The following is a 26880-nucleotide window of genomic DNA, read 5'->3' as shown; positions in this document are numbered from 1 at the left end:
ACTGGAGAAATTAAAATCATATCAATCTTGACATTTTTGTTATAAATGAAGCCAGAATGCAAAAGAAAAAGACAAGAACAGCTGTACATGGAAATGTGCATGGAATAGGTCCTTGCTGAAGGTAACACAGTTTTAAGGGAATTGAAGTATCAGTTTTCAAAGTCTCTGAAAGGGGGGAAATTACTAAACGTTCAGAAAAAGTCATGGATGTTATTATTACCAAAAAAGCTGACTGAGAAAGCATTTGTAACTACTGACCCATCTGCCTACTTTCCTATTCCTATAAAATCTTTATGAGAAATATCTAAACATGTATTGAGAGACTTTTTATGAAGAGAACAGATTAGCTTTCACAAATTATGTTCTACAGCAGACTATGTCTTTATAGTCACTCGGACTGAAAGCTACAAAAAATGGAGGATTCTACAGTTTCTATTGTTTGTTGTTAGTCTACTAATTTTATTGTTTTTTGTTTATTAAAAATTATTCATTGGAACATAATGTCATATTAGATGATCTTCTTCAGTAAGGTGTCTCCCATACAAATCATACAAGATTCATTGGAAAATGTATGTATGTAACAACAGAAAGTTATTGATATCAGAGGAAGCATAAAGCAAAGAGATGGAACTCATCAAAGGTTTTTCCCACTGTCATGGAGGCTGGCCAATCACAATCCAAGTAGAAAAGCATCCTCCAATGCTTCTGTTTGTGGACAACACTGTATTAATGACATCAAGTCCAGGGATGCTGTGGAGTCTACTGAATTCAAATTCAATTCATTTCAAAGTAGTCTAATTATGTACATAGAAGGGGCAGCTAGGTGGCACAGTAGATAGAGTGATGGGCCTGGAGTCAAGAAGACTCATCTTCCGGAGTTCAAATCTGGCCTAAAACACTAGTTGTGTGACCCTGGGCACTTCACTTAACCCTGTTTGCCTCAGTTTCTTCATCTGTAAAATGAGCTGGAGAAGGAAATGACAAGACACTCCAGTATCTTTGCCAAGAAATCTCTAAATGGGGTCATGAAGAATTGGACAAGACTGAAAAATGACTGAATAATGACATCTATTCAGAAAAAATTAAATGGGCTAAGAATGTGTCTTGTCCAAATAATTATATTCACTTAGGTGGATTCTGTACTTCTCTGTCAATATGCATATTTACATATTTATTGCACACACACACACACACACACACACACACACATATTTGGACAAACACTGAAAATGGACAATGAACTAGACATGGAATGGAATCACAAGATCATAGATGTAGAGCTAGAGAGGACCTCAGAGGTCAGCTTGTCAACCCTCTTATTTTACACATGAGGAAATTGAATCCCAGAGACAATAAATGACTTGCCCAAAGTCAGACTGGTAATAAGTTGCAGAACATGGATTTGAAATTAAGTCCTGTGACTATAAATCCAGTAATCTTTCCACCATGCCATTGAGTAATTGCATAATGTTTTTAATGGCCCTCCAAATGCTCCCTAAAACAAGTGTTTGTATTTATTTATTTTTTTTTAAATATAAATTTATTTATTTTTAGTTTTCAACATTTACTTCCACAAGATTTTGAATTCCAAATTTTCACCCCATCTTGCCCCTCCCCCACCCCAAGATGGCATCCATTCTGAATACCTGTTCCTCTAGTCTGCCCTCCCTTTTATCTCTCCCCTCCCTTCTCTTATCCCTTTGCCCTTCTATTTTCCTGTAGGGCAGGACAGATTTCTGTACCTCATTTCCTGTATTTCTTATTTCCCAGTTACATGTGGAAACATTTTTTTAAAACATGTGTTTTTAAAACTTTGGGTTCCAAATTTTCTCCCTTCCTCCCTCCCCACCCACCCTCATTGAAAAGGCAAGCAAGTCAATACATGCCATACATGTGCAGTTATGCAAAACACTTCCATAGTACACATGCTGTGAAAAACTAACTCTATTTCCCTTAATCCTATCCTGCCCTCCCATTTATTCTATTCTTTCTTTTGACCCTGTCCCTCCTCAGAAGTACTTCCTTCTGATTACCCCTTTCCCAATCTGCCCTTCTCTCTATCACCCCCCCTGCTCTCTTGTCCCCTTCCTCCCCTATTTTCCTGTAGGGTAAGACAGATTTCCATACCGAATTGAGTGTGTATGTTATTCCCTCCTTAAGCCAAATCCTATAAGAATAAGATTTCCTCGTTTCCTCTCACCTTCCCCTGTTTCCCCTCCACTGTAAGAACCTTTTCTTGTCTGTTTTGTGTGAGATAATGTACCCCATTCTACCTCTCCCTTTCTCCTTCTCCTAGTATAATCCTCTCTCACCCCTTAATTTTATTCTCCAGATATGACCCCTTAATCTTCAACTCACCCTGTGCCCTCTATCTGTCTATCTGTCTATCTATCTATCTATCCATCCATCCATCTATCTATCCATCTATCTATCTATCTATCTATCTATCTATCTATCTATCTATCTATCTGTCTATCTACCTATACATACATATAATTTTTTCCCTCCCACTAACCTCCCACTAACAAAGGTCTCATAAGTTATAAATATCATCTTTCCATGAAGGAATGTAAACAGTTCAATCTTAATAATTCTCTTATGATTTCTCTTTCCTGTTTACCTCTTCATGTTCTACCTGAGTCTTGTATTTGAAAGTCAAATTTTCTATTCAGCTCTGGTCTTTTCATCAAGAATGCTTGAAAGTCCTCTATTTCACTGAATGACCATTTTCCCCTGAAGGATTATACTCAGTTTTTCTGGGTAAGTGATTCTTGGTTGTAATCCTATCTCCTTTGCCCTCCAGAATATATTCCATGCCCTGCTGTCCTTTAATGTAGAAGCTGCTAAATCTTGTGTTATCCTGGTTGTGTTTCTACCATACTTGAATTGTTTCTTTCTGGCTGCTTGCAATATTTTCTCCTTGACCTGGGAACCCTGGAATTTGGCTACATATTCCTAGGAGTTTTCCTTTGGGGATCTCTTTCAGGGGAGATCGGTGGATTCTTTCAATTTCTATTTTGCCCTCTGGTTCTAAAATATCAGGGCAGTTTTCCTTGATAATTTCTTGAAAGATGATGTCTAGGCTCTTTTTTTGATCATGGCTTTCAGACAGTCCAATAATTTTTAAATTCTCTCTCCTGGATCTATTTTCCAGGTCAGTTGTTTTTCCAATGAGATATTTCACATTGTTTTCTAATTTTTCATTCTTTTGGATTTGTTCTACTTTGTCGTGATTTCTCATAAAGTCACTGTCTTCCAATTGCTCTATTCTAATTTTTAAGGAAGTATTTTCTTCAGTAATCTTTTGGACTTCCTTTTCCATTTGGCCAATTTTTCTTTTTAGGGCATTCTTCTCCTCATTGGCTTTTTGGACCTCTTTTGCCATTTGGGTTAGGCTATTTTTTAAGGTGTTATTTTCTTCAGTATTTTTTTGGGTCTCCTTTAGCAAGCTGTTGACTTGTTTTTCATGATTTTCTTGCATCACTTTCATTTCTCTTCCCAGTTTTTCCTCTACTTCTACTTGCTTCTCAAAATCCCTTTTGAGTCTTCCAAGGCCTGGACAGATTCATTTTTTCTTGGAGGCTTTGGTGGGAGCTTTGACTTTGTTGTCTTCTTCTGTTGTATGTTTTGATCTTCTTTGTCACCAAAGTAAGATAATATAGTCTGACTCTTTTTGCGAGGTTTGCTCATGACCCCAGCCAACTACTTGAGTTTTAAACTCTTTGTTAAGGTAAGAGTCTGCTTCCAATGTGGAGCATGTACTGTCCCAAGCTTTGGGGGTTTGTAAAGCTGTTTTCAGAGATACTTGTAGGGACCTGTAAATTTTCAGTTCTTGCAAGGTGGTATGATAAGGGGCGAGGTGTTTACTTTTTTCCTGGCCTGTGCTCTGGTCTTTGAGTGACCGGCCACAAGCAGTCTTTTCTCTCTTGGAACTGTGAGGAGGGTTTCCTCTCTACTGCCACTATAAGCTCCACCGCGCCAGCGCTCCTCCTCACTCCAAGACCGCCACCCAGAACTGTGACCCAGATACAAGCATGGGCAAAGCAAGAGATTCCTGCCTCAGCACTGGAAAAGAGATCCCCGAAGTCCCCCTCTGATCAGCCACTTGATTCCCCCTCAGACATTGGGCCAGAAGCTCAGGACGCAGCCACTGCCCCGGCACCTGCGCTCTGCGCTTTGGAACTGGCTCTGACCTAGCTCTTCTCTCACCGAAAAAACAGACTTTTCCCACTGACCTTCTAAGTTGTCTTTGGCCTTCATGGATTGAGGAGTCAGGAAACCGCCACAGCTGCCTGTGATTCCTTCCTCTGAGGCCTGCTTCAGGTTCGCTGTAGCCTGCGCGCCTGTCAAACTGAGCTCCTCTACTGGCCAAGTGCGATATGCCTTTCCGATCAACCATCCAGGCTGTCTTGGGCTGGAAATTTGTTTTATTCTGTTTTTTGTGGGTTCTGCAGCTTTAGAATTTGTTTAGAGCCATTTTTTATGGGGGGGAGAGCTCAAGCAAGTCACTGCTTTCACTCCGCCATCTTGGCTCTGCCCCCCTCCCCCATGTTTGTATTTTTAATGGGGGAGTGGATTTTGGGTAGAACTTCAATGGAACATGTATGAGAGTTCATGGACAAGAATTGCACAAGATGAGAAGGCATGGAAAAATGGCAGTCTGCTATATGGGCACTCCCTCCATTGGTGCAGATTGCCATTTCTCCAATGAAGTTCTACCCAAAATCTGCACAGACTCCCTCCCCACCCCCCCATGAAAAGGTCAGTCATCTTGAGATTTGCTTCTAGCCCTCAAGGCACATGCTCTGTAGTTGGGTATTTTACTCTACATAATTGGGAGATCTAATTTCTGTTTAGAGTATAAACAAAATCCAGTCTGGGTGAGCCTTTACTTGGAAGTAGAAACCTCTGATCCTTGGTCCTCTCCATTACAGTTTAGGGCAACTCAGCTCACAAAGGAGAAAACTAGCTGGAGAGGTCTGGGTGGAGATGGCTTCCCCTTGCCCTGATGCCTTGAAGCTGCTGAGTGTCATAATCAAGCCATATTCTTAGCAGGAGGAGTTGGAGACTTTTAGTCCACCCCTCATTAATGTCCACCAATCAGGGTTAATTTTCACTTGTCAGGGAAGTTCCCTATCAGAAAGGATTTTAGGCATTTCAGGGTCTCCCTTGGCATCTTTGGTTACTGAGAGAAACCACTCACCATTGATTTATTGATTGCTAGCTAGCCTAATTAATAAATGGATTATTAAGTATCCAGAAACTCTATCTCTTGGGGTTTTTATTCATCTCAGGAGAGAAGGAAAAAGGGGTTGTTTTGTCACCTTAAATTGGGTGACTTTTGGGAGGGGGGAGTAATCTTGGGATTTTTCCAATCTCAGGTGACTTTGAGATTTAATTTCACAAAATGATGGATAAAGGCAAAATGGAGTCACTAATGCTATTTCAGTATTAGAGAAGGACTGATAAAAGCAAACTTGCTATCTTTGCTCCCAGACATACTGCTCTTCTTAGCTAAATCATATGCATCTGTTTCCACAATATCTTTCAAAGTTATGTTCCCTCCTCCCACATATCCCTCACTGTAGAACAGGCCCTCATTTCTCACCTGGACTATTACAGTAGCCTCTTGCTTGGTCCCTCTGCCTTAAGTCTATCCCCATTCCAGTTGATCTTCTATAGAGCTACTAAAGTGATTTTCCTCATTGGTAGTTCTGGTCAGGTCACCTTACTCAAATGGCTCCCAATTACTTTTAGGATCAAATGTAAAAACTATTCTGTTGAAGCTCTTTGCAACCCGGGCCCAACCTACCCTTTTTAGTATTGTTACCTATTGCTACTTTATATACTCTCTCTAGTCCAGCTATACTGGCCTATGTGATGTTCTTTCCACATCATACTCCATTTTTCCTCTTTCTTGTAAACAACATATTGTTGGGTTCTGACTTTTAATCCATTCTGCAATCTGTTTCTGTTTTATGGAGAGTTCATCCTGTTCATATTCAATGCTGTAACTACCAGTTGTGTATTTCTCTATATCCTATTTTTTCCTCTCGATTATCCTTCTCACCTTCTCTTTTTACCCTATCCCTCCTCACACATTTGATTTACTTCTAACCACTACCTCCCTACTCTATACCCTTTTAAAGAATCCCTCTCTTATCCTCTTCTCTTACCCTCCTATTCCTTAATCTACCCAGCCCCTCAATAATCCTTCCCTTCTTGATCTATATACCCTTCTTAAAAGTCCCTCCCTTATCTTGTCCCCTCACCCGTCTATATCTTTATAAATTTAGAAGACTTTTATATCCTTCTAGATGTATATATAATTTCCTCTTCAACCCAGTTCTGATGAGAATAAGGTTCCAGCACTACCAGCCCTCAACCCCCATCTGCTTCCAGTTCATTAATCCCTCATTTGTAAGACAGAATTGCTCCATTTTACCTCTCCCTACCCAATTTTAGTTTTTAGAATCATCCTATCATGCTCAACTCAATTCCAAGCCTTCTATCTATGTATGATTTTTCAAACTACTCAAGATAATATTCCTAAGAGTACAGATAACATTTTCCATATAAGAAGTAAACAGTTTGAATAATGAAAACTCGGGGATGGATATATGTGTATTTTTTTAAGTTTGTAATTTACCTCAGAGTTGAAGTATTTTGAATGGACTTTAGAGGGGAAAATACTTGTTATAAACGTAAACCAAAAGTATCTCTTTAGAAAACTGTCAGTTATTCTGACAAAAATAAATATTTTATGACAAAAAAACCCAAAGTAAACAGTTTGACCTTGTTAAGTCTCTTATAATTGGTCTTTAATGTTTACCTTAGTTCTCCTGGATCTTATACGTCAAATTTCCATTGAGTTCTGGTCTTTTTTTTTTTTGGAGTTATGGTCTTTTTATCACAAATACTTGAAAGTCTTTCAATTCATTGAATTTCCATTTTTTTTTCCATTCAGGATTATATTTGGCTTTGCTTGGTAAATTATTCTTAGTTGCAAACTCAGATCCTTTGCTCTTCAAATGTTCCAAGCCCTTTGCTCTTTTAATGTAGAAGCTGCTAGCTCTTGTGTTATCCTGACTGTAGCTCCACAGCATTTAAATTGTTTTTTTTTTCTTGTTGCTTATAGTATTTTCTCCTTAACCTGGGAGATATGAAATTTGGCTATGATATTCCTGTAAGTTTTCATCTTGGGATCTCTTTCAGGTAGTGATAGATGGGATTATTTTCCATTTCTATTTTACTTTCTCATTCTAGAACTTCAGGGCAATATTTCTTAATGATTTCTTGTAACATTGTTACAAAATAGATATTAAAATAAGTAGATATTAAATAGCTATATTATAAATATCCATCATATTTAAAAATAGATATTAAAAGGGATAAAATAAAACTTAGGTTCTTTCTCCTTTGCCTACTCATTATTAGTTATTTTTTAGTGGCTTATTATTATAGTCAGGTTCCAGGCCTGAGGTGTGGAGGGTGATGCCTCAGGCTTCAACTTTTTATACTGTTGTTTTCTAAACACTGTGTAGGGGCTTGACTTCAGGCACTCCTCCCTGCCCCTGAGCCATGGCCAGGGCCCCCATCCATGTTGTCACTGCAAATACTGGCTTGGGCTACAAACTTAAGCTCTTTCTTTTGCCCTGGAACCAAAACCAGGTACTCTGCTCTCATAAGTGCCTACATCCAGCAGGGTCCCCACCCCTCTGCTACTGCACTCATTGGGTGTGTGCTTACTCCTTCTCACCTGCAGCTCTGGACTGCATCTGGTCAGCACAGATGGGCCTGTCATCCCACAACAGCAATAGGTCTTTCAATCTACCTCTGCTCTGCTGTTCAAGCTGGGGCTGCCTCCTGACCCTCCCCCCCACCCCCACCGTGTTTGTAGATTCAGCTGTCTCCTGGAGGTGTTTGCACTTCAGTTGGGTCAAACCTCTGCCCTGGGTGGTCAGGTCTTTCTTAAGGTCCTCCCAAGTTGTTTTGCTCCAACTTTCAATTATTTCTGTTGCTTAAAGTTTTCTTTGAAGTCATATTTTATCTTATTTGTTGGAGAAATTTGGAGAGCCCAGTATTTCCTGTCTTATTCCACCATCTTCTCAGAATCCTCTCCATTTTTTCTTTCATATCTTTGCACTGGTTGTGTTCCATCCTTCTAAGGCTCTCTTCCTCAGCTGGGCCTCTTGGAATCCCTAGTTTCCTGCTGTCTCTCTTGAGATGTCTGATTTCTTTGTCAGGAAGGACAGGGGCATCAAGAACCTGTTGCTGAAACTTTAGGTTTGGGACTGCAAGCCAAGTCACAAACTCATGGAGAGCACCACCTGGTGGGTGACACAGACATTGCAATCCTTTTCTAAATAATTGCTGCAGTGACATGCTGCCTTTCTGTAGGCTTAAGGAAGGAAGCTTATACATACGGACTACTGTATTTACACTGCAGCACCATCACTGCTGAGCACCAAGGGTCACATGAAATGAAATGTCACAGGTGCAAATATGGAAATTTAATTAGCAACCAAAAGGTTCTTTGGTAAATGTTTATGAAGAAAGGAAATGAAAAGGTTTTAAGCTCATTCAAGCTTTGGTAGTTTCTGATAATAGAGTATATCTTTGCAGTAAATCAGAATATTTGTGTCATTTAAATACATTCTTTCTCTCTTTGCTAGACAGTGGTGAATACCAACTGACATGCTCTTAGACAATCCAATTCTCTGCTTTCTAGATTCATTATGACTATCAGTCACTCTTCTGTTTACAGATTATCCCTTTGTAGATTATTACAATTTCTGAAGTTACAGTTTATTTTATGTTACTGGCTTTACATTTTAAATTGACAGCTTCTTTTCACCACACAGGGAAGTCTCAAAGTTTCTAAATTACATTTTGCTATAGGTTAGATCAGAGACAGTTTCCTGTTTATGGGAATGCTTGCCTAGGGCTTTCTTGATGGGTAAGTAGGCAGCTGCTTGTGTAATCTGATATGAAGAATTCTGAGAAGGGCCCACTTGTCTCAGAATATTTCTCCTATCAGTTTTTTTTCTTTCCTTAAAATCTATGAATTACTAATTTGATTACTTATAGTTGAAACACTGTAGCTTGTTGTTAAAATGCATGTATTAAATAATAGCTAACATTTATATAGTGTATTATATACATATAGTATTTCATTTAGTCCTTGTAGCAAATCTGTGAGGTGGGTAGTGTATTATTACAGATGAAGAAACTAAGACTGAGAAGTTAAATAACTTGGCCAAAGTTAAATATGTAGAGGTAGGATTGAAAGTCAAGTCTCTGACTCCAGACCAAGGGCTTGTTCCACCACGTAATATTGCCTTTCCTAATTGGTTATTTGAGGGGTTTAATGCATCAAACCACCTTGAACAATTAATATTTTATTAATTGGCCAGAGAATTCCTAGCAGAAACAAGGTCTGGAGGGAATGGAGCACAATACAGCTAAATTTTGACAGGACAATGGGGGTCCGAAAGGATTCCAGGCATGGGACATTCAATTTTGGGGAGGATAGATCTCAAGAGAGTGGAACAGTGGGAGCCCCTTAGGGCTTCAAGGAAGTGGGAGGAAGAAAGGGTGAAAAGAGAAATGGAGGGAGGACCTTTGAAAATGAACTTTTTCAACTTCATAAGTTTTGTCATGAACTTCCATCTATATTGTGTGGATTCTTGTTAGTTTCAATTAAAAGATACATGATCATGTGTCAGATATTGTAGAGGAAATTTGTGCATGGGGTGGAAGGTTAGATGATAAATACATGACTTCTAAGGTCCTTTATAATGCTAAGATCTTGTGATTTTATGTATCAATTTTCTGATTTATATTTATATTAATATAAATATGCTTAATATTTATTTATTTAATTTTTTATTTTATCCCTTGAAATTTAAATTTTGTCCCTTTTAATATCTATTCTAGAATCTTGGCTCATGTATATTATATAAATACATAGAAGATCTAAGAGCCTGGGTTTGGAATCCAGAATACATCCTAGAAAGATTTTTTTTTTTTGGGGGGAAGGGGTATATCTTTTACTTTTGTTTTCAGTACAATATTAATATTTCTTACCCAGGTCAATGTGGTAATCTTAAAAACCTTTAATTTTGGTGGCCTAATTTTTCTTGCAACAAGCTATCTCTGCTTTAGAAACATCCTTTTCTTCTGCCTGGCCTCTTCTCAATTTGCTAGAAACTTCTTTTCCTGGAACCGTCCATGCTGGCAACTTTAGTTTTCCAACCAGTCTCACTTAATTGGAGCATTGTGCCTTATATCAGAGGCAGAGTGAGACCCCACAAATCTCTACAAAACACTTGGGTCTCCTCCACATTCCCTAATTGCTCTGTTGTCTGGGACAATAATTTGGGAGGGATGGAAAGAACTTGGTGCATAAACTTCACCTCTTGTAGGACCTTGTAGGACCAGCCCTAGTTGTAGATATTTTCTGTCTCAATTTGCGGTTCAGGTGCTGCCGTAGTGTCCTTCTTGTGATAGCACCTAGGTGGCACAGTGGATAGAGTGCTGGATTTGGAGTCAGGAAAACCTAAATTCAAAGTCAGCCTCAGATCCTTACTAACTGTACGATCCTGGGCAAGTCAATTCTGCCTGACTCAGTTTTCTCACTTATAAAATGGCAATGTTAATAGCACCTATCTCCCAGGGTTGTTGTGAAGATAAAATGAGACACTTTTTGTAAAGTACTTTGTAAACCTTAAATAAGTGCTATATAAATGCTATTATTATTATGTTGTATACTTTTATTAATGCACATGCTATCATTATCATAGTATGAGGTAGGAGACAGGACATTGCATTTGAAGTCCAAAATACCTCAAATCCTGCCCAAGACAGTGGGACCCTGGACAAGTCACAAAGCTAAGGACATTTAGGGTTTAAAAATTTATTTTTTTTGTGCATGTGTGAGGCAATTGGGGGTAAGCGACTTGCCCAGAGTTACAGAGCTAGTAAGTGTTATGTGTCTGAGGCTGGATTTGAACGCAGGTGCTCCTAACTCCAGGGTGGTGCTCTATCCACTGTGCCACCTAGCTGCCCCCTAGGACATTTAGTTTTGCTGTACCTCAATTTCCTCATGTGTAAAATGAAGGGGTTGGACTTCATGATCACTAAGTTTCCTTCTGGCTCTAAATCTATAATCTTTTGATTCTTTTCCATATTTCTGGCCTTGGATATATCTAGTTAAGCCATATAACCTTCATTAAAAAGACTCCCAACAAAGATGATAACTGTTCAGCAAGTTTTCATCTTAAAGAGTTGCCACTCCAACACAGGGTCAAATTGCTATTATGAGTCAGAAGCATTCTGTGATGAAAACATAAGGCTTTTATTCAACATATTTAAGGGGAGTCTAAGAGAGGCAACATGGTATAGTGGATAGAGGACAGATCTCAGTCAGGAAGAACTTGGCAGGTCTAAGAATGGCAGGTCTAATTCTTTCTTTTTCTTTTTTCTTTTGTTTTAAGTATTTTTCCCCCAATTACATATCAAGAAAATTTTTAGCATTCATTTTTACAAGATTTTGAGTTCCAAATTTTTCTCCCTTTCTCCTTCTCCTTTCCTCTTCTGAAAATGGTAGGCAGTTTGATATAGTTTATACATATGCTATCATGTAAAACATATTTCAATATTCATCGCAGTTGTGGAAGAAGAAACAGATCAAAAGAAAAAAACAGAAGAAGGAATGAAGTAAGTGAAAAAATTTTGCTTTGATGTGCATTCGGAGTCCATCAGTTCTTTATCTGAATGTGGATAACATTTTCCTTCGTGAGTCCTTTGTACTTGTCTCAGATCATTGCGTTGCTGAGAAAAGCTAAGTCACTCATAGTTGATCATCAAATGATATTGCTGATACTATGTACAATGTTTTTCTGGTTCTCCTCATTCCACTTTGCATCAGTTTGTGCAAGTCTTTCCAGGTTTTTCTGAAACATGCCTGTTCATCATTTCTTATTGCACAACAGTATTCAATTACATTTATATACCACAACTTGTTCAACTGTTCTCCAATTGATGGACATCTCAATATACAGACATCTCCAATATTTTGCCACCATGAATAAGGCTGCCATAAATATTTTTGCACATGTAGGTCCTTTTCTCTTTTTTATGATCTCTTTGAGGTACAGACTTAGCACTGGTATTACTGGATCAAAAGGTATGCACAGTTTGGTTACCCTTTTCGCGTAGCTCCAAATTGCCCTCCAGAAGGGTTGGAGCAATTTTGACTCCAACAATGCATTAGTGTCCCAATTTTCCCGTATCTTCTCCAACATTTATCATTTTCCTTTTTTGTCATATTAGCCAATCTGATTGGTGTGATGTGGTATTTCAGAGTTGTTTTAATTTGTATTTCTCTAATCAAAAGTGATTTAGAGCACTTCTTCATATGCCTATAGATATCTTTGATTTCTTCATCTGAAAACTACTTGTTCATATTATTTGTGGCAGGTCTAATTCTTCCGTGAAGTCTCATTAAATCTTAGATGGATTGCAATAACCATCTTTTTCCCATTTCTTGATTAACTGTAATATATCTTTCTTCTGGACTTCCTTCAAGACTCACCTGAAGTTCTGTCTCCTGCAAGAAGCTTACCCCTTCTCCCCAGCTCCTTCCCCCAGAGCCTTATCTATGAAATTACTTCCCATTTTATGCTACATATATTTTGTATGTACACAGTTGTTTACTTGCTCTTTCCCCCAGTAGAATGGCAGCTCCCTGCGAGCAGGATCTATATTTTGGCCTGTCTTTTTATCTCCAGTGCTTTACACAAAGCAAGCATTCAATAAATGCTTGTTGATTGAATAATCTGGGAAGAATAAAATCTTGTGGTCATTTTTATTCTCCCCCCCCCAACATATATCTCATTACATTTCCAGTTCTGGCCACATTTTCTTCAAATTCTCTGTAGGTCTCTAGATGTGAATCATGTGCTTGGAAAACCTGAAAAGATCTAAGAGTTTTTTTAAAAAAATCAATTAATTGGATATAGAAGGGGAATTATTCTTCTTGTCATCCAGCATGCGCGCGCACACACACACACACACACACACACACACACACACACACACTCTGTTTACACTTTATCTTCATTTTTGTTCCTTAAATTCTCATTCATTCATTTATCATTCTTCTCCAGTGGTCTCTCTACTGGAAATCATTTTACAGGGCTGGCAGTGAAACCAAACAATTTAACATCTTCAAGTCTTTTATGGGGTTCACAACAGTCTTTGTTATTCAGTTTCTAGTTGTTTTCACACATATTCCTTCACAATCCACTCTCTTTGAATAGGTCTAACTAATCTAAGAAATGGCAACACTAAGAAATATTTCAATATAAAATCAACCTTCATGGAATCTCTCCTTAGAAGCCGCATCATAATGTGGAGGTGATCTTGGGTTCTCAAAAGCTATGCCAACAGAGCTCAAGTTCTGGCAGGTCTCCCCTGCTGGAAAGCTCTTATCTATAGGCTTGGTGATAGATTCCAAGTCTGTAAGCATGTCTGTTGTCTAAGTACTTGCCTAGACAATTTCAAAGAAGCTGAATGTTGGCCATCAGGTGATAACATGTTTTGGTTACAGCAGCTCAAGAAAGATTGTCTACTAAGGCAAAGAAGGATTGTCATATGCATTATTGGAGGGAACCATGATAAAGTCTATGGGCTATGCTGTGTCCTTTCCATTGTGTCTTTTATGGTAAAAGAGACTTGCTTCCTTGTCTTCTTTTTTATTTGTTAGTTCTTTGCAAGAATGATATGAATGAAGGCAGGGGAGAAAGAGGAAGTGTGATGTGGTGCAGAGTGCTAGATTTGAAGTCACAGGACATAAGTTTGAACCTCAACAACATCACTTACTACCTGTATGATCTGAGGCAAGTAATTTAACTTCTCTGGGCCTCAGTTTCCTCATCTGTAAAATTATTGAGTTGGACTAGATGACCTCCTAGGTCCTTTCCAATTCTAAATCGATGATCCTATGAAATGGAGGAATTCTATGAGAGGCATAGTAGATAGTCTCAGAACTAGCCAGACATGACTCAAGTCCTGCCTTTGATACAGTGGCTGTGTGACCCTGGGCAGGTCACTTCATTTTTAGTGACCTGGGCAGGTCATTTTTCTACTCCCTATCTCTTTGAAATGGGAGATATGGTAGAAAAGACAAATTTTATTTTCAAATATCTACATACTCTGGTTGCTGAATCCACCATGCTGAGTGCTGGGTAAACACTCAATAAGTAGTTGTTGAATTGATGAAATGGCCTCTGGCTTTCTAAACTTGACTTCTTCTTTACCTAGCGGCATTACAGGCACTAAAGAGAAAGAAGAGGTTCGAGAAACAGTTAACTCAGATTGATGGCACACTTTCAACCATTGAGTTCCAGAGAGAAGCCCTGGAAAATTCCCATACCAACACAGAAGTATTAAGGAACATGGGCTTTGCTGCAAAAGCCATGAAAGCAGTTCATGAAAATATGTGAGTGGTTTTGGTTTTCTTTCCCAGCCAGTAATTACTGCTCTGGAAGTTATTCTTAGGAAGGAACAAGTGGCTAACTTTAAGCAGAATGGGTTTCATCTGTGCCGAGGTGATCTGGCATATTCTCCAATAAACCCAATGCAATATATCCTGAATTGAATACTCTATTAGAAGGGGGAAAAAACAAAACAAAAGAAACTCAGTTTTCAGGATGCCCATTATACCTGGGCGGATTAGAAAGTTGCCTATTCTATGGTATGATTCCAGAGGCCAGGAATATTCTACTCTTTGCCTCTCCTCCACTTTTTTGCTGAAATGACTTTTAACCAATGTGGGGGGGTGGTGTTGAGAAATGTTTTATAATTACAGATAAGCTTTAAAATCTAAATATTGAAAGAAGTAGCAAATACATTTAAATTCATACTAGGACGTGAGTGATATGTCTAATTTTTTTCAGAGCATATTTTGATGGAGAGGAGGGTTAGAGAGAGTCTGGAGTACAGGCCACTTGAGAGAGGCTATTTCAGTTACCACAAAGTAGGAGAACAGAGAAAAGGGAAGGCTAGGATGTTCCCATAGTTAGGCATTATAACTTTCTTAACAATCAGTTTGACTTGCCATTTTGACAACCATGGAGAGAACATTCTACTTATTTATCAAAGTCAGAATGCCGTAATGACACTGGTGCATCCTGTATTCTAAAATAGATACTATAATTAGAAGCTAAATATTGCAATTACAGATGACAACTAGCTTCCACTCCTTCCCTGACAGTGTCCAAACTTAGCATTGCCCCAGATTGCCCTCTATGTTTTAACTCATCTCCTGAGTCAAATATTATCCCCTTCCTGTTTCTACCTCCCATATTCTCTCCATGGTTATTCCCAAACATTTTATATAACAACCCTAGAAACTAGGACTGTTGCAATTGGTTCATTACATTAGTAGTTTGGGGCAGCATCTGTTAACATATTCCCAACACAACAGTACTCACATGGGGGAGAAGAATAATCACTTCCCCTGCATATATGATTAGTTGATTAAAAAAAATCCTTAGACTTGCTTAGGTTTGCCAAGTACATGATTCACATCTAGGATCATGTAGAATTAATTTGGGATCCATAGCATTTAGATAATGTCAGGCTTCAGGTTGCCAAGTCCCTTGTATGGGAGCCTAGGGACTGGAAAGCCCTTACCATATTATGTGTCCTGATGTACTGTACACCCTAGCAGAGTGGACATTTGAATGCTTGTATTACGAGTGCTGAGATCATTCAGAGATCATTAGATCTCAAGATCATAGATCTAAAGCAGGTCTGTATGGAATCTGTAATTAACTTGCCAGTGGCATTAGTGATGACTGAGAGGTCTACACAATTAACTAAGGTCCCTGAGCAATCAGTATCTGTAAAGGACATTCTTGCATTGTCCCATATGTTTCTATTAGTGACTGCTTCCTGGTAATGACTGGCAAGAACTGCCACTTATGATGTCACCTAAATGGAATGGTACCTGGTAACTTATAACAACAATCTAACAAAAAGCTGAATTCCCCAAATGATGTTTTGTCATAAGTGTCTCAAATTTAAATTTCTCCTCTTTTTCTCCCCAACTGAACTATAGAAAGGATATATTGCCTTGTGTTATTTACAAAATTAATTGATCTTTATCACAAGAAGCTTCCTTTTTAAAATTCCTAAATGACCTCATTCCCCAAATGCAGAGGCCATTTGGGAAGTATTTATGCTTGTTCAGGCAAGGTTTTTCTTTTATAATGCAAGTATTTTTAGAAAGTTGATTTTATAAAAATTAATATTGTTTATATGCTCTGACTGCAGGAGGTTGGTGAAATATCAAAGACTTTAAAGTAAATGGGTTCATTTTTCACGTAGAGTTATGTTTAAATTCATAACTTTAAACTGAAAACTCAAAATATTTCAATAAAAATTATTTCCCCAGGGACATTAACAAAATAGATGATCTGATGCAAGAGATTACAGAGCAGCAAGACATCGCCCAGGAAATCTCGGAAGCATTTTCTCAGCGAGTTGGATTTAGTGACGATTTTGATGAGGTTAGTAACACAACAAAATGGAAATTAGAGCTGAGTCCATTGTAAATGTCAATGCCTTCAGAAGATCCATCTTCTGAAACCTTCTCACCATTCAGAGTATGCAAATGATTTCTTTTTAAAGTATTTATCAATTCAACATACTTTTAATTTTCTATTTTGGACTAGGATTTTGGACTGGGATTTCATTGGTATAAAGAATTCTGCATAAGAAAACTCTCTCTACCAATGCAAATTGGTACCTGCTTTGCAACTTAGAGAGTTTCCTAAATCACTGTGAGATTAAGTGGCTTGCTTAAGTGACATTGAGTGACATGGCTTACCACATAGCTAGTATATGTCAGAGGGAGATGTTGAACCCAGATCTAATTGACTCTGAGGTGAAATCTTTGTCTTTTATGCCATACTATGTTCAACATATTTGTTATAGACTTATTTTTGCAAGTAAGAAAAAGAAAGAGTCCTGGGAGTATTTTATTTAAAGAAAAAACAAGTACATTTTGGCAATCAGCCTGCCAATTAAGCTTTTGGCTTTTACAATCAGGACAAATCAGGATGTAATTATGCAAATAAGTTAAGGACTTCTTGTGATTGAAATCTAAAATGCTCCATTAAAAGGAAAAGAGTACTTTCACATCTGGGCAAAACATAGTTCAGATTGGGTCAGTCTGCAAGGGGGAGACTTAGTAGCTAAAGAGCATTGGGAATTAGAGGGTTAAGCTGACTGTGTTTATTTCTTAGTGTATGGAACTAAATACATGTGGAGTGGCATTATTAATAAATATGTCCCATTAAAACTAATCAGTCCAATAACACAGACTATAATTATAAATGGCTATAGTGTGAGATTTCAGCTATTCTGTTCCAAGTACACATATATATCACAGTATATGTACAAGATTTTAAAAATATTGATTGTAAGAGCACAACAAAAAAAATCTGTAACCACATGACATTCACATGATTATTAGTGAAAATAACATTTCATATCCAAAAAGAACAATCTAGCTCCCAAGAAATAATATCCATAGAAACCAGGAGAGTAAGAAGGGGGGACTAATGACTTCTATAGCCTATGTAGACATCTAATGTCTGTCAGCATGGCTAGATGGAGAGAAAAGGGAAATGGGAGTCAGGATATCTGGGTTCAAGATCCAGTTCTGCCACTAGTCACCTCAAACTGTGACTCAGACAAATCACTTAACCTCTCTGGATCTCTTGTTTCCTTGTCTATAAAATGAAGTGTTGAACTATGTGATTTCATTTTTCCCTTTTAACTCAGAAATTCTATAATAGGTGATTTGCAAAGCACTAGACTAATAGATACTATGATTTTTTTCTTCTATTGTGTTTCTTAATTCTTCTCCAGTACTTCAAAGATATGTGATTTCATTGATCTGGTTACTCCCTCCATTGATGTATATAGCACATCCTCCAAATTTTAGGAGACAGTCTTTATAACTTGAAGAACCTCCATATCCAACCCCTATATTTAACATCTCAGGTTTAACCTTCTGCATGGAGCTAGGCTGCTCTTCAGACAACAAATATACAGTCCGTCACTGGGTCCGTAGTCGAAGCCTTTCTAACTTTGTTGGGTGCATAAAAGCTTAGGTTTCTTTAGCATTATTTTTAAGAACTCAATATCACTATGTCATGATGAGACATCAAGATATGATTTTAAAGGTAGCATTTGTTAATAGCGTGATAATGTCTTTTGTTTACTATGATAAATAATGAAGCATTATTTGCAACTATGGGAACTCATATAACCTGTGACCATAATATGTTCTCTTGTTGCTTTATTTATTCCTAATAGTTTTATCATACAAGAATCACTTGAAAGAAGCAGGCATATTTATTCCAGAGACCTTTTTTTAAACATTTTTAAAATTTACTTTTTATTCTAAGACCCAGGAGGACAGAACTGTTGTCTTCAAAACACTGAAGGGCTGTCATGTGAAAGAAGGATTAGACTTCTATACTTCTTCAGAGAGCAGAACAAGGAGAAACTTCCTAGCAATTCAAGGTGTCCAAAATGGAATGAATTCCTTGTATGTTGCTTATTTGTATATAGCATGAGTGTGTGTATGTAAGTGTGTATGTATGTGTGTGCATATATGTACATACTCACACATGTACACAAATGCTCACATATATAATTCAATGCCACATGTGTGTATAAATGTACGTGTGTGTGTGTGTGTGTGTGTGTATGTGTGTGTGTGTGTGTATTAAAGTGTCCCAAAAGTCCAGGATAAATTGGAGGGAAGGCTCTAGGATTAAGGAGGAGGACTGGGAAAGGCTGCTTGCTGAAGGCAGGACTTTAGCTGAAACTTGTAGGAAGTCTGAGAAGCTGAGAAGTGGAGATGAGGAGGGAGAGAAGACCATAGATGAAGGAATAGGGAGTTGTAGAGTCTGTATTGGGTAGGGATAGTGTGTTCACAGTGTCAAAATCACAGATCATTAAGAAATTGAAATAAGTTTTGGTGGAAGGAATAGGGACTCTTCTGCTTTTTTCTTACCCGTCTCGTCTGTTGTTCATCCATATGGCATTTATAGTCAGCTTCATGACCTCCTTAACACTAAACATCAAAATACATAGGCTCCAACATGATATTTCACCAATGTCTATACTATTTTATAATCTTATTCCTTTTCAAACAAAATACTTTCCTTTGGAAACAATCATTCAAATAGATATATTTTTGAAATTTTGGCTGAAATCAATGTATTTCAGACTAGATCAGGGATATTTCAGAAGGAACTATTCCATCAGGTCAAATGAACGTAATCCTTACAGCAACCTTATGAGATGGGCAGGGAAGGCATTATTAGTTCCATTTTTCAGGTAAAGAAACTGAGGCTCAGAGAGGAGAGGTAACTTGGTCATATTGCTGTGTCAGAGACAAGATTTAAACCCAAGTCTTATGATTTTAAGTTGTGAATCTCCTTGAGAGCAGACACTGTCTTTTTCCTTTCTTTATGTCCCTAGTACTTAGCATAGGGCCTGGCACATAGTAGGTGCTTAATAAATTCTTGTGGATTTTACTTGACTTTTCCATTCTGCCATAGCAGGCCTCTAAGACTGTTCTTGCTAAAATTATTTCTTCTAAATAGGAGGATAGAAGTGGTCCGTTGAACAAATTAACTGGCAGGTGCAAACTCTTTCCAGAAACTAGTGAGGTTATGTGTTCCCTTAGCATGAATGATTTGAATGGCTGTTTACTGAAGTATCATAAGATTAACCACATCAAATTTGCAAAACCCCAAAATATTCATTTTTAATTATTGCTCAATGTTGTAAGAAGAGTTTAGCTTTAAAATAAAAATTCCATTTCATTGAATTTTCACATATCAATTTAGAAAGCAGATGTTCCTGTTATTGTGTATGAGCCAACCCACGTCTTCAGACATTAAATCTGCTATTCTTTGTTTCACTTGTGCTCAGGATGAGTTGATGGCAGAACTTGAAGAATTGGAGCAGGAGGAATTAAATAAGAAGATGAGAAATATCAGACTTCCAAATGTACCCTCTACCTCGCTGCCAGCCCACCCTAGTAGGCTGCCAAGTGTACCATCCACCTCACATCGATCCCGAGCAGGTATGCTTCCAGCTAAACTCTTGGGAATTAATTGGTTCTCTAAGAAATACCCAACTTTCCATATCCAACCTATATGAAACATTCCAATATAAAGGACTTAGAGATTACCTAAATGTTGACAAGTACCTAAATATCTAATGAGATTTTTTTGAACATATACGATTTTTGATCCATGCAGCAGTTCCTCAATCACTGATTTACATGTTTTTTTTGTTTGTTTGTTTTTTAAACTACAGCATCTTCCAGGAGGAAAGAAGATGAAGATGACATAAAACACCTGGCAGCTTGGGCTTCTTAAGACCAAACTACAATTATAAGCCTAAAACTACAGGACATGTATAAAATGTTTTGAATAGAGTTCATTAATATAAAAAAAACTTGCTGAGGCCCCATTTGGGAAAAAAAAATTAGGTAGATTACTTTTCGTTGTTTTAGTCCATACTTGATTATAATTCTCTTTGTGAATCTCTGACATGCAAAAATCCGCATACTTCAATCGAGGAGTAGAAATGTCATAAGTCATTTAACAGTTTGCAAGTGGCTTAAGAGTAATGTGATCAGGACTGTTTAGGTAAATTATTACATTTCCCACTATTCTGTTTGTGTATGTGCATGAGCATATGTGTGTGACTCCTGTCAACACACACATATGTGTGTATTTGAGGTGCCTATTAAAAGTGGTCTGGAGCATGGTAATCATTAAAAGCATTAGTGTGTACATCCTAGATATAATTCCAATATAGTATATATATAGTATATATTATAGTACACACACTAATTATGCTTGATTTTTTCAGTTAAGAAATTTAAAAGCTTCTTTAAATTGACTTTTAATATGTCATTTAGGTTTGAAATTAGCAACAGATACATTTGCAGTGGCTGAGATCATTAATAGTGAATACTACTGGGCCAAGTTCTCATGAGTGTGGTTTAGGTACCTGGGAAGCTGCATTAACACTTGTAGTCCATTTGTGCACCATTAAAGTTTCAGTGTACTCAGTTTAGTGATGCTCATTCTTTCCTATTTAGTTCATGCTTGTAAATTTACTTCAGGTTTATAGACTAATCCTTGTAAATATGTGAAGGGTAAAATCTATAGAAATAAAAATGACTTTTGAAAAGAATATATTAGACTTTATATTTTTTATTCATAAAAATTATCAGTGTGTTACAGACAACATAATAAGTGACAAATGTCATTCTAGATGTGGTTGTATCAATAATATAATTTGTCTAGAAGTATTCCCTCATATTTGTGCAATACTAATGAGTTTATTTGTACTTACAAATATTTAAAAATTGAAAAATGAAAGCTACATCCCCCTTCTCCTCCCTTTTGCCCCTATTAGCACATAAGCAGATAGTCTGCAGTCTAAATCATAGTCTCATTCACAAAAAATTCACAATACACCAAGATCTTTTTGGCATACTTGTTAGAAACCTTCAACTAAAGTTCAGTTAAAAAATATTTAGTGAACACTGTATACAGAATACTGTGTTAGGAGCTGGGGATGTACAAAATCTAAATAAAATGTGGCTCCTGATCTCATGGAATTTATAGTCTAGTAAGTAGAGATGAGGGGGCTAGGTGGTACAGTGGATAGAGTTCCAGGCCTGAAGTTAGGTAGACTTGTTTTCCTGAGTTCAAATCCAGCCTCAGACACTAGCTGTGTCTGGCCGAGTCACTTAACCCCATTTGCCTCAGTTTCCTCATCTGTAAAATGAGCTGGAGAAGGAAATGGCAAACCACTCCAGTATCTCTGACAAGAAAACCCCAAATGGGGTCATGAAGAGTTGGACATGACTGAAACAACTGAACAACAAAGTGGAGATGACACAGAGAGGAATAATTGTAGGCCAGAATATTGCATGAGTAAATGCATTAAATACATACAGGGGGATAAAAGCAAAGTTCTGTCCAACTCCTGAAAGAGAAGAAAGTTGCTGACTGACCAAAGAGATCAAGGAAATCCATGGAGAAAATGGACCTCTGTATGTTGCTGTTGCTGGCTTGTTGCTCATGGAGCAGGCAAATGCACCCCAAGAGAGAGAGGCCCAGGCAAGGAAGCCCATTTGCCTTTCTACTTCAAGTGTTTTGCTGTTCCTGAGACCTTCAGTTCCCATTTCTGGGAAATGTAGCCAAGAGGTAGAGTAAGTCTCTTTAAGGTCCTTCCAGGCCAGCTGCTCTTCTGGCTCTGTAGTTATGGCAGGGGTGGGTATTTGGAGTGGGGGCATTAGAGAATATTTTGAAAATAAAAGGAAATACTTTCAAATATTTTTCACTTAAAAGTCAGGAAAAAGTAATATTGTGGAATGCAAACATGGGGATATAAACTGTAACTGATTAAAAAATAGATATGTATACATGCGTGCATATCTCCATCTCTGTCTATCACTTGAATCAAACAACCTCAATGAACTGGAATACAGCCACCTAGAAATGAAGACGTTTTGGCTGCTGACATAGAGCTCGTGAGGTTCTTAAACTTTAGTTGTAGGAATCCCTCAGGCATTTACTCAACATTTGTTTACTCTTACTTGATGCACAATTCTAACAAGTCTGGTAATATGTCTTTTCAGTTCACGGAATATTAGAAATTATGGAGGAGGGGCCATTGATCAAAGCAAGCACATTGACAGTGACAAAAAGTTATGTCTAATAACAAAGGTTTCAGAAGAAAAATCACAACAATAAAATCTTCCCTTAAAAAATGAAAGTTTCCTATCAGTGAGGAAACTCAGAAATTGTCACAGGCTCTGATGGAAATTCTAATATCCTGAAAGATTCATCCTTGTGCACTTTTGTAGTGGTGATATATTCTATTTTTGAGGGGATGAGAACTAAGTGTATGTGATAGATTTTTTTTTTAGCTCCTCTTCTTTGAGGTGGAGGGACAAACACATTTCTAGTTATCTGAGCAATAATATGAGTGGCACCCCATGCATCAAGAGCATTCCTTTTTGGTGGATAATGAATCTGGATTTGTAGAATGAGTAAATGAAACAGGAAAACCTGAAATTAAAGGGACATTGAGGTAGAAACAAAACCTTATTTTGAGGCCATAAGAAAATCACACCCCACCATGACTATCGGGGATCATGGATGAAGTGAGACCCATATAATCTTGTCTGGACCTGAGTAGTTTTTTATACTTCTAATTATCTTATAATGTATTATTTCTGAATTTGCATATTCTCATTTCCATCATTCATGGTCTCTAGAAACTGAAATAGAGTTTAGCTAAATTGTAACCTAAGGAATTCCGTTTTGGTTTTAAGAAATCACAAGATTCCTGGAGTTTGATAAGAAAGCAGAAGAAAAAGTATAATAGTATATAAAAAAACTAAACCAAAAAACTTCCCTATATTATATATACTTTTTGAACTGTACATGTGCTTTGCCCACATGGGTTATGCATATGTCCACATAGGTTTGTTTAAGTGTGACTTGTAGGGATATGTGTAGAGATATTTTCACTTATCCCACTCCAAGGAAGTCTTTGACTCCTAACTAGAGTAGCAGGAGATTGGAGCCATAATGTTGTACCTTAGAGAGGGGATAGGAAGCTAGAGCTAGAATTATATATAACTGTTCCATGAAATATTTCTAGTCCAGGAGAAATGATTTTTAGGTTCAAGTCACTTTCTTGGTTACTGTCAGGGAAGATCTGAAGGCTTGACTTCCTTCTCACCAAATGCCATTTACACTAAGACCTTCAAGAGTAATTAATAGAGAATATGCCCATATATACAAAGCAATAGCAAACAGAAATCAAAAATGTTATATGGATTAGAAAATACCAGATAACACACAGAGCAAATGAGGTCTTCCTTTGGAGCAAGATGTACAGCTCAAATTAAGAGTTCCTGACCTCATCCAATGGGAAATTCCCCAAAGACTCTAGGGAGGCAAGCTGGAAATCAGGACATATTGAAGCGTTGAAAGCTTGTTGGCGTTCTCCCAAAGGCTTTCTTTCCCTCTAGGGCACTGTTTTTGAAGAGAGCCTGGAACCAAGTAAGTTCTCTCCCAAAGTTAGAAGCAAAAAGACCTTTTTTCTCTCAGGCTTTCATCAACTCTGCCTGCACTGATGCAGCATGGGGTAATTATTCTCTTCACCAATGAAGAGAACCTTAGACAAATGTACCAGGCTTAACCCTGGTTACAGAACAAATGTTTTCTTTTATAGTTGATTGCCTATGCTATATGTGATCTATATCCTGTTCAAATTGTGAGCACCGCATATCACCTATTTCTTTCAAAGAAGATGTTTCTTAACTGTGAATTTGTTTTTATGTATTCTTGTACCTTATTAGTTTAGCTGATCAGAATACAGTCGGCATTTCCATTGATTTTGCTGCTTTTCTGCATAGAAGTCCCCTAGGAAAATCAAGTTGATTGAATACTCAAAGAAACCATCTCTCTATGTAGTTCCTTTGCACTGAAAGTAAAAAAAAAATCTGTTGACTAGCGACTGTGTCTTATAATTTTTCTTTCAGGTACTACAACACAACATACTCTTCTGTACACACTTAAATGAAAAACTAGAAAGAGGAAAAAGAAAATAAAGATCCAGTGAATCAGCTCAGTGGCCAATAAGGGGATTGTTTCATCATCCCTAAGGTGCTTGAGTCCTTCAGCATTGACCAGGAGCAGCTCTGTAAATGCTCTATAGCTTTTCTTACCCCCCTCCCCCCCGCTAAATCTTTGCTATCCTCATCAAATCAGTTGTGTACATTTGGCACATTTGTCCCTCTCCCCAATGCTAGAAAGTTCTCAGGGGTCATGAGGGGGACTCAAGCATCCCTTTTGTGTGTCATCTTTCCCCCATTAGATTGTAGGCCCCTTGAGGGCAGGGATTGTCTTTTTTTTTCATATTTGTATCCACAATGCTTAGCACATTGCCTAGAACATAGTAGGTGCTTAATAAATGTTTATTGCTTGATTAAAAAAAAACTTTTGTGGTCTGGATAATGTGTGGAAGGGAATAGAAGGGGTAAAAAAAGAACAGACATCAGGACTGGTCATCCTGTTTTGGATATAGCAACAGTGGCAGGCAAATGGAAAAGCTAATTAGGAATTGAGTGGGGGTAGATCTCTGAGCCCAAGATGCTTAGAGGACTTTAGGACCCTTAATGTTCAGAGGCTTGGTGCCTTGAATAAAGTTTAATGATAAAGAAAGTTTCAAAATTAATGTGAAAAGTGGAAGTCCTGGGGCTGAAGGCAAAGTTCCTAGGCTGGTCCTGAGGAGAAACTGGTGCACTGGGAAGCTGATCCAAACAAGCAAAATACTGACTGTGTGACCCTGGGCAAGTCTAGGCTTCTAGGCCTCACTTTCCTCATTTGTAAAGTGGGTTCAGACTTGACAGCTTTTCAGGTCCCTTCGAGCTCTAAATCTATGATACTATTTTCCTAAGATTCAGCACCAGAGCCTTCATAAAGGATCCTGAAAATGCTTTGAGCAAAGGAAGCACCACTGGAATAAGTGTATTTATTCTGAAGGAGAAAAAAAGCTCATTTTTAGGTATAGATCCTGATGTTTGTTTAAAAAATGGTATTGGTATAATTACCTTAAAGTTACATTTCATAGATGGAAAACTCCCAGATGACACTAGATAAAAGAAGTCTGTGGTTTGTCGGTCAGTTTATTTTAAAATAGGTGCTTTCCAATGTGACATGCTGACTAGTGATAGTCAGGGTGACATTCAGATACAAGTTCTTTAATCCTGATAAGAGCTGGAGCTGAGACAGTTTGGCTCTTAATTATGGGAAATTAAAGTGGCAAATGTTTTAGACTGGACAAGGGTATGTGCTCCATTAAAGCAAATTGGATGAATGTGTTAGAGCTAGCCGTCCTTGCAAGAAGGCTGCCATTTAAAAAATAGCTCATAGAAAGCTGTGCTTAATCAGGCTCCCATCATTTCAGTACATCATAGCCCTGGGGAAGAAATTGATTCAGTGTCTGATGAAGTGTCAGTATTTTCTCTCCTGACATCACTCTCTCTTCCTTTATTTAGCACAGAGAGCAACTTTGTTCTACTGAGCAATGCTTTTGAAAATGATGTCAATTCCTCCAACTTTGCACTCACTTGTCCATCATTTGACTCTGGCTTGGGAACAGTTTTCTAATGCTGCAGAGTAATCACTTTGGGACTCTCTTTTCAGGAGAAAAGGACTGAGTTCACACTAATCAGATAATCAATCAACAGGCATTAATTAAGCTTCAATTATGGGCCAAGTACTAGATATATAAAGATAAAAATCAATGTCTTTTCCCTCAAGCAGCTTCCATTCTGTGAAGGGAGGAAATCCATTGGTAGAGTAATAGAGTGATTTTCCCAAACTCTTCTCAACCAAGCACTTACAGCCTACTAAAGGACTCTGTATGTACCCTGCAATGTTTTGTGTCACTAGGAGAATATTAATTCCTTGTAAAAAGCAGGGGGATTTTCTCCATCTCTGCCAGCATACTAGACAAGGCTTTTAAGGTGTGACACACGAAAGCCATCTGTTCTACCATGTATTATTTGTGCATTCATAGCCTGGAGTACTGAATAATATATATTTTTTAATAATCATGGATTTTGAGGGCTATTACCCCATTCATTGCTCTATAGATTCTTCTAACTCCCTTTTCTCCTCTTAAACTAACAATTAATCTTCCTGCTATTTGTGCATACATATACAGATCTGCACACAT

The 26880-nt window shown here is 37.8% G+C and overlaps 1 protein-coding gene across 1 annotated transcript in view; it reads left to right on the top strand.

Moving 5' to 3' along the window:
• CHMP4C (charged multivesicular body protein 4C) overlaps positions 1-21306 on the top strand; it is a 44350-nt gene extending 23044 nt beyond the window's left edge. Inside the window, exons 2-5 of the mRNA XM_020995822.1 lie at positions 14329-14506; positions 16466-16580; positions 20029-20182; positions 20419-21306. Of these exons, the coding sequence (XP_020851481.1) occupies positions 14329-14506; positions 16466-16580; positions 20029-20182; positions 20419-20480 (509 nt within the window). The 3' untranslated portion in view covers positions 20481-21306. The remainder of the gene's footprint in view (positions 1-14328; positions 14507-16465; positions 16581-20028; positions 20183-20418) is intronic.
• The last annotated feature ends 5574 nt before the right edge of the window (positions 21307-26880 follow it).

Source organism: Phascolarctos cinereus, unplaced genomic scaffold (genome assembly GCF_003287225.1).
Source record: "Phascolarctos cinereus isolate Bilbo 61053 unplaced genomic scaffold, phaCin_HiC Scaffold_4;HRSCAF=312, whole genome shotgun sequence".
Taxonomy (NCBI): Eukaryota; Metazoa; Chordata; class Mammalia; order Diprotodontia; family Phascolarctidae; genus Phascolarctos; species Phascolarctos cinereus.
This window is presented reverse-complemented; position numbering and strand designations above follow the sequence as displayed.